The sequence below is a fragment of the Elephantulus edwardii genome, unplaced genomic scaffold (assembly GCF_000299155.1).
Source record: "Elephantulus edwardii isolate Elephantulus edwardi_28Jun2011 unplaced genomic scaffold, EleEdw1.0 scaffold00039, whole genome shotgun sequence".
Taxonomy (NCBI): Eukaryota; Metazoa; Chordata; class Mammalia; order Macroscelidea; family Macroscelididae; genus Elephantulus; species Elephantulus edwardii.
The window spans coordinates 13074175-13087177 of record NW_006399789.1 but is presented as its reverse complement, the minus strand read 5'-3'; the positions used below and the strand labels follow the sequence as shown (position 1 = coordinate 13087177).

Sequence of the window (13003 nt, the reverse complement as noted above, 5' to 3'; positions counted from 1 at the left end):
TTCAGTATTTCTGTCTGCCCTTTGCTTTAGTTTCTCTACACTGAAGAGAAAATGTTTTTACAACTATACTCTGAAATGGTACAGGATAAATAAACAAATGTTTTAAACATTTTAAACATTGTTTTAAAATCTGAGATAAGTTTCTGCTAAAGAAACTTTACAAGTGTCAATTTAGATAATGAACACAAGATGGTTTTGATTAGGTGTTAAAATGCTGTATAATCAACTGACTTTGGATTCAGAGAGTATATATTAGAACTCCAGCTCTGGCCTCAGAAAACAATCTGGACAATTCATCTTCTAGATCTGAATGAAATACAAAGACACTTACCCAACTGACCACATTGCACCAAAGAGACCTGACACGAGTCCCAAAGTGCTTAATCCCTCCTCAAATCCATTTTCACTGTGGGGGGCAGGGGAGAAGAGTATATTTGTTATTAAAAGGGCAGTCCGTGTGAAAAAAAAAGAATGACAGATAAATAAGTGGAGATAAACCAGGGGTGGTATGGACAAAGCCAACAGCAGAAATACTCTAAAATTAAAAAAAACAAGCATAAACCTTTTTCAAGAACAAAAACTTTTCACATTATGTTTACACTATGGTTTTCTAAAAGTAATATGACTGACTGCATAAGACACAGATATAGATATGGGTATAGAGACAGAGATTCCAGAGGCAGGCCTTCATTCCTATGAGATTTACAGGGCTCTGCTGAGCCACAGGTCGCCCAGCTCCTCACGCTTACTTTGCTCATGTTGTTCATCATGATATCTTATTTTAAAAAAGACTGATGACTAAGTCACAGACATCTGGTCACTCTCTGTTTTTATGGATATTCTCTAGGAAACAGGAACATGGCTGGAGCCTTCTTATTTTGCTTTTAAAAATTACATATACACCAAGGCATCAGCCAACCAAGTCTTTATTCCTCAATCATTTTACCTACTGCTGTACTAATATTACTATATCTTACATCAAACTAAAGGCATGCAGCTCAAATCCACAGGAGAAAGACAGAGCCTCTGAAAACCTGCAGGAGGGTTGGCTATGAGTCAGTTCCTACTCACCTAAATATAACAACTTAAGTGAAAATATTCTTGAAAGAGTGATTTCTTCAAGACTTAATATTCAGGAAGAACAGTATCTGACGTGGTATCTTCCCCACGGAGAAATTTAAGACAGCCTGTAACACTCACAGTGGTTCCCAAGACAGCTCTCTGAGTATTAGAAAGCACTTACTATGCACAGCTGAGGATCTCCGGGAATGTTGGGATTATACTCATCCCAGAAGAGACGCCAACAATGACCAATACCAGCACCAGCAGCCAGAGCTGACTATTTTAACAGTTTTAGAGTGGGGGAAAAAAAAGAAGAATTACAATTTTAAGAGACATAAAAAGTTAGTAAGACAGAAACCTAGAGAAATTTGTTTCACTGATTTCATAGCTAAGCCTCTTGCTGAGAAAGCCTTTGCGAGGGGCAATGGTTAACACTTCCAGTATCTATCTATATTCTGAAGAGTCTGCTCCACCTAGAGGTTCCTCAGAAGATAAGTCCTGGTCAACAGAAAAATCAGCAATTGACTGTCCAGTAGAGCATACTCCTGCTGGGACACACATGTGCTCACCACGGAAGTCATCTGAATGCCAACCAGTTCAGATTCTCCAGATATCTCACTGGTTTGCAGATACATAACACTGCTGGGTATGTAACCTTGGCTGTGAATACAATTCAAGGCGATGTGTTTTCTTGGAAGAATAGAAGACTCTGTTTCTCAACAGTCCTCATTCCCTTCTGATCCCAATTATGGGATCTTTTAGCTCCATGTATTTGGATAAGGGGTATTGTAAAAGGATAACCACATCCTCCTGCCTTCTCACCATAAAATATCCTTTCAAATTGGTGAAAAATGTCAAAGTTAATGCTGTGCCTTCATCAGCTTAGCTTTGAAATTCAACTGACTGGAAAATGGATTAAAATTTGAGTTAACACGTTGCCGCAAATGATGGCAAAATGTGTTTCTAAGCACGGTCGTCAATTTAAAAGTGTGCAGCAACGTGTTAAAAAAAAAAAGATATTACTTTCTCTACAATCAATTCGTACAACCACTCTGGGATGTAAGTATAATTATCAACTTCTAGGGTGCTTCTTATGGAACTCTGGTGGCTTAGTGGTAAGAAGTTGCACTGCCAACCCAAAGTCATGCAGTTCAAATCCACCAGCGGTTCCCCGCAGGAAAAAGATGAGCAATCTCTTCCCATATGATTAACTGCCTCTGAAAACCTGCTGGAGTGTTTGGTCAACTATGGGTTAGTTCCAGCTTGGTGGTCCACAACAAAAAGAGTGCTTTTTAGAGGCAAGGATGGTGAAGTTTCATCTTACACGCTTTGTGTATGCTGCAAGAAAAGGCTGTTTCTTGGAAGGGGGCATCATGTTTGGAAAGTTGGAGGGTCGGCAAAAGAGAAGAAGACCCTCAACAAGATGGATTGATACAGTGACTGCAGCAATTGGCTCAACTGTGTCGGAGATGATGAGGATGGCATATGACAGAACATGGTTCAGATCTGTTGTTCATAGGGTTGCTATGACTTGTACTTGACTCAACAGAACCTTACAACATTCAGAGATAGAAAACTGAGGCTCTTGCAAGTCAAGTGATTTGTTCAACTGATAGTAAGTCTGAATGACTCTTTCCATCTCTACTCTTTATCTGGGGAAAAAAAGCCTAGGGAACTTATCTTAATACATTTATTATAATAAAAAAGACAAATATCTGGTTCCTTCCTTGAGGAGCAAGGAGAAAGTGTAGTGGGAACAAATACACATACTAAGGATATCAAATAAAGGTAAGCAGTAACATACACCATTTAGGGGGGAAAGCATCAAAATAAACTATACACAAGTATGAAAATGAAACACAGATTAAGCAATCTTCTCCTCTGACACACACTGTATGTCTTGCTATTTGCTTTCCAGAAACTTTGCCAGCTTAGTGGTAAGTAGTTGCACCACCAACCAAAAAGCTTATTGTTCAAATCTACGAGTTGCTCCATGGGAAAAAATTGTGCCATTTTCTCCTCACAAATTACTGTCTCTGAACATCTGCTGGAGGGTCAGCTATGAGTTGGTTCCAAGACCACGTTATGTAACAACATTTGTCTGCAACACTGCTAGTTTCTCGCAAAAAAAAATAAAAATACTGCCAGTCTCATGAACAATTCGACATAGTCTTGAAAGAAAGTAATTATTTACCATTAAGTTTCAAAATACCAAGCCACCCAGGCATATCCAAATTATTAAAAAACAGTTTATAATGCTATTAGTCTAAAATTACAGAGAGGGGATAAAAACAATTACCTTTTAACGTGCAAGAACGGTACAGGACCTAAGAGCATGTAGCAGCCAGCTGTGGTGATGTTTCCAAAAACCAGAAGCCATTTCCGCAGATGCTGATCAAGAGAAACAAGAAATTAAAGAAATTCTGAGGGAGAAAAACACTCCCTCACAAAATAACATTTAAAAGTATTAAAGAACACAAATTGTGTTATTAAAAATTTTTTTAAAAATTCCCCCATTGACTCAAATAAAGTGCAAAAATAAAAATTAATTTAAAAAAAAACACAACAAATAAACCAAACCCACAAATATATTAAAGAACCCAGCAACAATAGCAAAGTTCAACAGAGCAGCAAACAACAAATGCTGGCAAGGTTGTGGAGAGATTAAAACCCTTATTCACTGCTGATGGGAGTCTAAAATGGTTCAACTATTTTGGAAAGTGGTTTAGCACTTTCTCAAAAAGTCAGAAATAAAAATACCATTCGACCCAGCAATTACATTGCTGTGAATATACTCTAAAGAAACCAGAACTGTCATCCAAACAGATGTATGCACACTTATGCTTAATGCTGCGTTATTCACAACAGCAAAATGATAGAAACAATCCAAATGTTGATCAACAAATGAACGGACAGAAAATCATGCAACACTGAAAAATAATGACCTCATAAAATGTTACACGACATCGGTGACCTTGGAGGACATTATGCTGAGTGAAATGTCTCAGTTTCAAAAGGACAAATACTGTGTAACACCACTGTTATAAAGTAGGACTGAAATTGAGGGGTTGGGAGGAGAACAGAGAAAGAGTGGGTAATGAACACGGTATTGGAACAGATGAGGGAGAGAACTGTTTAAAAGGAATATATGATTAGGCAATATATGTAAGACAACGGTCCAGAATAAAAGGTACAATTCAAAGGGGACTGGGGGATGAGATGGGAAGAGGGGAAGGGAGAAAATTGTGCAACAATGAATGTTTTTTAAGAAGAAAGTGAACGGAGAGGGGAAAGAGAGGGAAAGGAAGGAAAATGTGCAACACAGAATGAATGAAAATTTTTTTAAAAAAAATTACATCCTGGGCGGGGGGAAAGATATTTATTAAAGAATATTGGGGAGCTCTGGTGGCCTAGTAGCAGGAAGCTGCACTGCAATCCTGAAGGTGTGTGGTTTAAATCCAGCAGATATTCCATTGGAGAAGGAGGGGAAATCTCTTCCTCTACCATTTGGATCTGATCTGATGGTACACACACAAAATAAAAAAAAAACCCAAAACAAACAAACAAGAAAACCAAAATGAACTTCAGACTTCAGAGAAAGCACATGCATGAGAAAGTTAAAGGCAATGTCTGAGTAGTGAGGTATAAATTATTACCAGACACAAGGGAGCAATGGAGAGCAATCCCTTGGAAAAGAAGCATATTTATTGAGATTTATTACACGAGGAAGCTACTCAAAATTTAAGCACCAGATTCCACATTTCAAAACCCACCCACTAGATCAATGGTGATTAATTTTATAATATACAATATTTATGAGTGGTCATTTGAAACACAAAGTGAATATAGGAATGCATGAAATACAGTATACATGAATGATATACAATGTATACAAATGTTTTATGCAAACTTATATAAAACAAAAATAAAATAGGGGGAATAACTCTACCTACCAAGCAGGTATAATGCATAGACAAGTCACATTATTAATAAAATTATTTATCATAAAGTGTTTTGAATGTAGGCTGAAAATCACATGGATTTATAATAACTGCTCAGTTATATATGTCTTTGTCTCAAAGCCAAATTCTAAACAGTAATGGGATTGCAGCGCAGATTCTTACCATTAGGCCACCAGGGCTCCCTATTTACTTTTGGTCACCTAGAATTACCAAGAAATCGTCATGAGATTCGCATTTTGCTAAATTTATATGAAAATTAATTTTAAAAGACAGTAAAGCCATAAATGTTTGGGACTGTGTGACAACATGACTAGTGTGTACACTGGTTATCTACACTTATGGGTTTAGACCAATTAAAGGAGAAGAGATTTTCTATCAGGATCATTGTAGACATAAAAGGCTGATATGTAATAATGCAAGAGTCCTGAGGAGGCAGTGGTTAAAAGTTTGGCTGCTGAGTGATAGGGAATGGCAAAGGACACACTGACAAAGAAGATTAATCAGAACTGGCTTTGACAAGCACTGTGGCATTTGGACAAGAATAAACTGGGAGGAGGGTAGAGAGAATGGTGCAGCAGTGAATGAATGGAAACCCAAAATCTCTGTAAATGTTTATGAAAATTAATAAAATATAATTATAGAGACAAAAAAAAAAGTTTGGCTGCTAACTGAAAAGCTGGCTATTTAAGCCCACCAGCTGAGCCCTAGGAGACAAATGTGGCAGACTATTCCTGTAAGTGAACTTGAAACTTTGGGGAAGTTCTATTCTGACTTAGAACTGACCTGATGGCAACAGCTTTCAAAGATAATCAGGGCACACTTACATGGCCAACCCTCTGAAGCCCACAGAAATTTTGATCAATTTCTCTAAGTACAATTGAGCCTCTGCCTTAATTTTAAAAACAATGCTATGGTTTCCCCTTCAAAATCCATATCATGCATTTTCCCCCCCTACAAGTTGTCTAATCCAATGATTTTCAACATTTTTGGGATAAGATGCTCTTTCTCCAAATCAAACAGTTAAAAGTGAATCTGCTCAAGGTGCTCCCTTCTTGTCACTCAAATAATAGGTTACTTCTAATCAATGGACCCACAGAGCAGGTGGAAAACCACTGGTTTAAACATACAAAAGCAATTCTTAAACATGAATCAGGTGTACGTACTGGCATTTTATCACTTAGTAGACCAAATAAAGGTGAAGAAATTGTGTAACTCAGTGCCAAGCCCAGGAACACCAGCCCCACATATCCAGCTGGCAAATTAAACTATAAAAGAAAAAAAAAAGGCTGAATTTAATCACATGATTAAAAAATTATGAAGATAAGTATCAATCTTTTTTTGCTTTATTCTTATTGTTATAAAGTTATAGCCTGTGTCAACTTTTTTACATGTACAATTCAATGAGACCAATCATATTGTGCACACATCACCGGTTGTTATTGTTGTTGTTAGGTATCATCAAGTTGACTACGACTCACAGTGACCCTGTGAACAATAGTTCTGAACTCTGCCCTATTCTGTGCCATCCTCTTCATCTGCCACACTTGAGTGCTCTGTTACAGTCACTATGTCAATCCATCTCTTTGGGAGTTTTCCTTCCTTAGCTGACCCTCCACTTTTCCAAGCATGACGTTCTTTTCCAAGGACCCACCCCTCCTAGTGATATGCCCAAAGAATGTGAGGTAAAGTTTCACCATCCTTCCCTCGAGGGAACACCCTAGATGCACCTGCTCCAAGACTCATCTGTTTTCTTGGCAGTTCATGAGATACTTAGTACATGTCTCCAAACCACAGTAAAAGACTTTGATTCTTCTGTCCTCTTTATTCACTGTTCTAGTCTCAGATGCATAGAAGTAATAGAAAAAACAAACAAACAAAAAAACATAGCTTGTATCAGGAGCCCCTTTGTCTTTAATCTGACATCTTATGCCAGAAATGAAAATGTAAGGAAGAAGGTTGCTTTCATAGCCAAAAAGACCACTACAAGATCTATCATAGGAGAGAAGAGATCTATCATGGAGTGCAAGGCTGAGTGATAGGATAATATCTAAGCATTTATATACAAGGAAGACCTACTGATAGAACCATTATCCAAATACACTAAACCTACAACTACACCTACAAATAAAGCCAAAGATGATGAAATAAATGATTTCTACAAACGTCTGCAGTCTGAAATTGATTGGAAAAAACCATGCAATTAATATTCATTAATAATAATTCGTGTCTGAAATGCAAAAGTCAGAAACAAAGAACATTGCAAGAATTCACATCAAATTTTCCAATCACCATTGAAAGATATATTTTCTAATAACATTCTCCAATTTTTCCTTTCTGTTTTACTTTTGTAAACTGTTTACTTTTTATCTATTTTGTAAAATAATCCCAAGAAGTAGTCATTAATATTAGGCAAAAGACTTCCTTTTTTTTTTACTTGCAGCATTTTACATTAAATATATAATTTTTTTTCCTATGTAGGCATGGTGTTTGTATACAGGTCAATGTTTTGGGCACGTAGCAAAAAGTTTTTTGTTTTGTACTGAATTAGATCCCTAACTCAAAGGGATGACTCCAAGGAGCACAGGCCATGTTAACGAGTCATTCCTTTCTGACTTCGTCTCATAGGGCTCAGAGGTCCTTCCACAATCAGGGCTGATACTTATGGAAGACATCACTGAGCTCTTCAGCCTACTTACCTTATCTAAAACAAAGAGAGACAGTGTAGGGTCGAGGAAGCCAAAGCCTGCGCTGAGTGAATTGATGACAAAGGCTAACAGGGCGACCCTGGGCAAAGTGATGAGCTTCCAGAAGGAGTGTGTGCCTGGATCAGTCTCTTTGGGACCAAGGAAAGAGAAAGATGACATAAATCTTAGTGATTAAAATCTCTTGACTTTCAAAACTAAATAACTACCTCTCTAAGCTTAAGCTATAATTGCATGTCTGCATTTGCGTCTGCTATTCAAATCTAAAACATATATTCAACTCTCTTAAAAATAATTTGCCAAATTAAAAAAGAACCAACTACAGTTTGAGTGTGAGGAGTAGCAGGGGTCTTCAGTCATAGCTTACAACCTAGATGCAAGTAATGCACAGGTGAGACAGAGAAAATAAACGAAGCCTGATTTGGCAGATGAGAGAAGCAATGCCAGAAGTTGTGCCAAGGGTGTGGGGGGGTGTGTGTGTGTGTGTGTGTGCGCGCGCGCACACACACACACACATGAACACGACGAATGAACAAGATTTAATTTAAAAAAACCCCACAGAATATATACATTTTCTATTGGCAGACAAAACACTGAATTGAGAAGGGTCACATGAAAGAACATACGAACTACCTTTGACATTCAAGGTTAGGTGAATGCTAACCTTATGTCTAATATTCCCCCAAGAGTTATCCCGTATCTTCAACGTTTCAAGCATCAGACATGACTGCTTCCTAGCCTTCTGTCATGTTGTTGTTGTTGTTGTTATGTGCCGTCGAGTCGTTTGCGACTCATAGCGACCCTATGCACAACAGCCCTAAACCCTGCTCTATCCTGCGCCAACCGCACTGCCTCTGACACACCCATCCCGATTACCCCAGTCACAGTGTCAATCCATCTCATAGAGGGTCTTCGCCTCCTGCCCCGTCCCTCCACCCTCCCAAGCATGATGTCCCTCTCCAAGGACCCGTCCCTCCTGGCAACATGTCCAAATTATGTCAGATGAAGCCCCAGAATCCTTGCCTACAAGGAGTAGCTTGGTTTAATCCTCTCCAAGATGAATCTGTTTGTTTTCCTGGCAGTCCATGGTACATTCAGTACTCTTCTCCAGCACCACAGCTCAAAAGCATCCTTCTGTCCTCCCTAGTCATTGTCCAACTCTCTGATGCATAACAAACGATTGCAAAGACCATGGCCTGTATCAGGCGCACCTTAGTCTCCAGAGAGATACTGTTGCTCCTGAGTACTTTAGAGAGGTCCCTAACAGCAGACTTTCCCATCGCGATACGCTTTTTGATTTCCTGACTGCTGGTGCCAAGAGTGTTGACTGTGGAGCCGAGCAAACTGAAGCTGTGAACAATCTCAATCTCTTCGTCATCCATCCTGATGCTGCCAATTGGTCCAGTGGTGAGAATCTTTGTCTTCTTGACATTGAGCCTCAGTCCATACTGAAGGCTGCAGTCCTTGACCCTTCGCAGCAAGTGCATGAGGTCTTCCTCAGTTTCAGCAAGCAGGGTTGTGTCATCTGCGTAACGCAGATTGTTAATAGATCTTCCACCAATCCTGATGCCACAATTCTCCTCATAGAGCCCAGCCTCTCGGATAATCTGCTCTGCATACATGTTGAAAAGGTATGGAGACAGGATGCATCCCTGGCGCACACCTTTCCCAATTTTGAACCATGCAGTGTTACCCTGCTCTGTTCTGACTACTGCCTGTTGGTCCAAGTATATATTTATTTCTGCATTCCTTACTTTCCAAAGTCCATTCACTCTCCAAAGTCTGGCTTTGGTTATAATTCTTACATAAAATTCACAATTCTCTGGGTTCCCATTCTATTTCTAGTCATTGCTGTTACGTGTCAATGAGTAGTTTCCAGCACACACAGAGCGACCTTATGTACTAACATCTTGAAACCCCACAAGGGCCTGCACTAGCCTCACAATCAGAGCCCATTTTTACAGTCACTGTGTCATTCAAGCGCAATCAAGTGAAACTCGGTCTTACATACTTTGGGCATGTTGTCAGAGAGGCCAGTTCTTGGATAAGGTATCGTGCTGGGAAAGACAGAGGGTCAAGGAAGGAGAGTAAGACCTTCAACAAGATGAACTGACATAGTGATTGTAGCAATGGGCTCAAGCAAGCTGGAGGTCATGGAGACTGCACAGGACCAGGGAAGGTTCTGATCTCTATGTTGCTCACAGTCAACTCAACATCACATAACAACTACTTTCCCAAGCACGAAGTCCTTCTCCAGGGGACTCTCTTGACAACATGTTCAGAGTACACCAGATTACGTTTCCCCATGTCCCCTTCTAAGGAATATTCTGGCTGTACTTTTCCCAAAACATCTGATCATTTTTCTGGAGTTCCACGGTTTATTTTAATTTCTTTGCCAATATCATAATTCAAATGCATCAATCCTTCAGTCTTACTTGTTGCACACATATAAGGTGACTGAAAATATCATTGCTTAGTCCTCAAAGTTACAGCTTTGCCTTGTAACCATTTGGAGAGGCCTTTTGCATTATTTTCTTTCTTGCCTGCTGTAGACTTTCAAAAAGATGAACCAGCACAGTGCCTGTAACAATGGGCTCAAGAATATCAATGACCAGGAGGGAAAGCAGGATAGGGCAAGGTTCAGATCTGTTGTTCATAAGGTCGCGGAGTTGTAGAAGACCTGACAGCACCTAACAACAAGAACATCAGAAAAACAACCTTCCATTGACAACTTCAATCTTTATTCCATTTATCATAATATTGCTTAATGCAATCCAGCTGTGAGACTTTATGTTGACGTGTAGCTGAGTCCTTGAGTTTATCCAGAAGTGCTTCAAGACCTCCTTATTGTCATCAAGCAAGGTTGTATCCGCTGCATATCACAGGTTAGTAAGTATTTCTCTAGTCCTGATGTATTTTTCTTGCTATGGTACAGCTTCTAAGATTATTTGCTTACTATATACTGATTCAAATAAGTATGCTAAGAATAAGCAACCCCAAGTCAAACCTTTCTGGTCTATAATGTACATCTTTTGGCTTTTTTGTTTCATAGGCAAGATCCAAAAAGTCACACTACTGTTGTTGTTAGGTGCCATTGAATTGAGTATGACTTAAAGTGATCCTTTAATAATCTTTCTGAACACATCCTCACAATGTCTGACACACTCAAGCCCATTGCCTCAGTCACCGTAGCAACCCACCTAGTTGAGGGACTTCCTCTCTTTCACTGACCCTCCACCTTCCCAAGCCTGATGTCCCTCTCCAAGGAATAATCTCTCCTGACAACATGACAAAAGTATGTGAGATGAAGCTTCATCATGTTTGCCTCCAAGGAGCACTCTGAGTGTACCCTCTCCAAGATCTATCTGTTAGTCCTTTTGGCAGTCCATGGATCTTCAATATTCTTCTCCACGACCACAAGTCAAAGGCATCAATTCTTTTGTCATCCTTATTCATTGTTCAGCTCTCAGAATCATAGCAAGTGACTGAAAAGACCATGGCCTGAAAGAGGTGCACCTTAGTCCTCACACTGCCATCATTACTCCTCATAGTGAATTACTGAGAGGTGCCTGACTGTAGATTTTCCCAGTGCAATACGTCTCCAATCTCTTGACTGCTGGCATCAAGTGTACTGATTGTGGATCCAAGTAAGAAGTCATTGACAGTCCCAATCCTTTCTCCATCCATCATGATGTTGCTTATCAATCCAGTGGCGAGGGTTTTTATTTTCTTGACTCTGAGATGCAATCCATATTGAAGGCTGTTTGACCTTCCCCAACAAGTGCTTAAAGACCTCTCAAGTTTCAACAAGCAATGTGTGTCATCTGCACAATGAAGGTTATCGATGAGTCTTCCTCCAATCCTGATGCCACATTTTTATTCATAGAGTCCAGCTTCTCAAATAATTGCCTCAACATATAGATTATACAGTTATGGAGAAAGAATACAATCAGCACACAGCCTAATTTTTTTTAATTTTTTAAATTTTATTAGTGTGTGTGTGTGTGTGTGTGTGTGTACCGCCAAATCAGATCTGATTGCCCCTCCTTCTCCGGCAGAGCATCTGGTGGATTTGAACCGCCTATCTCTGGGATTGCAGTGCAGCTTCTTGCCACTAGGCCACAAGAGATCCCCCACACTGCCTAATTTTAAACCACGCAGTGTTCCCTTGTTCCATTATAGATTCTGTGTTTCAATTATATCAGGCTGTGAGGGAAAAGCTTAAACCTCGGGTAATGTTTCTAAAGTATCAGCCATATTACTTGATTGTGAACTAAAACGGAACATTTTTTGCAGAAACAGCAGCTAGAACAAGAACAAGCGCCACCATGTGCCTCAGTGTGGCAGTGCTACCAAGGAAGACTAAATTTATAACTGGATATGAAAGATAGTATTCAACGTCAAAATGGCATTAATATGATTCTGCTTCATGCTAACACCACGTGTCAGAATAGCACTGTGCTCCTCAGAGGTCCTGGTAGTTTATTTTTTGGAGTGGACCACGTCTTTCTTCCGGTACATATGGGTAGACTACAACCTCCAATGTTTCAATTAGCAGTTCCATTTGTTGACTGTTTACCCAACTCAAAAACTTCAAGATAGCCAGTACCCCTTTTTTGCATATCTATACAGCTGGGCCTGCTCGGTGGGCAGTGCTGAAGGCACACGTCCAAGCTCAGCCTGACTCTTCACTATCGTATTCCTCTTACTTCCTCTCCAATGGATCCAGGTGATCGCCTGATACTCAAAGTTTCCAAATTGAACAGAAACCTTTCAGCAAAGGGGACAAGCTTGTTACCTCAGAGTACTGATCTGATAGTTGTTGTTGTTATGTGCCGTCAAGTCGTTTGCGACTCATAGCCACCCTATGCACAACAGCCCTAAACCCTGCTCTATCCTGCGCCAACCGCACTGCCTCTGACACACCCATACCGATTACCGAATTAATCCATCTCATAGAGGGTCTTCCCCTCCTGCGCTGTCCCTCCACCCTCCCAAGCATGATGTCCCTCTCCAAGGACCCGTCTGATAGGGATGGGAAAATCAGTAATCAGCTATCTAAAATGAGGATATTAAGGCATGAGGCGTGAAAATAGCTGGCTTATACATTTTCATGAATGTAGTTATTAGTAAAATGATTTTAAGGTGGGAAAAAATTAAATAAAAATACAAAATAAAATACATGGACGTAAAGGAAGTTCTGGTGGCCTAGTGGTAAGAATCTATGCTGCAATCTCGAAAGCACCCAGTTCGAATCTACCAGCTGCTCTGCAGGAG

General features: G+C 39.8%; 1 protein-coding gene across 1 annotated transcript in view; it reads right to left on the bottom strand.

The window, feature by feature from the left end:
* Positions 1-327: 327 nt before the first annotated feature.
* Positions 328-13003, bottom strand: part of SLC18B1 (solute carrier family 18, subfamily B, member 1) — a 50911-nt gene continuing 38235 nt past the window's right edge. The window contains exons 7-11 of the mRNA XM_006885014.1: positions 7721-7857; positions 6188-6289; positions 3362-3453; positions 1244-1339; positions 328-406 (exon numbers count right to left, since the gene is read on the bottom strand). Coding sequence (XP_006885076.1) covers positions 328-406; positions 1244-1339; positions 3362-3453; positions 6188-6289; positions 7721-7857 — 506 coding nt within the window. The remainder of the gene's footprint in view (positions 407-1243; positions 1340-3361; positions 3454-6187; positions 6290-7720; positions 7858-13003) is intronic.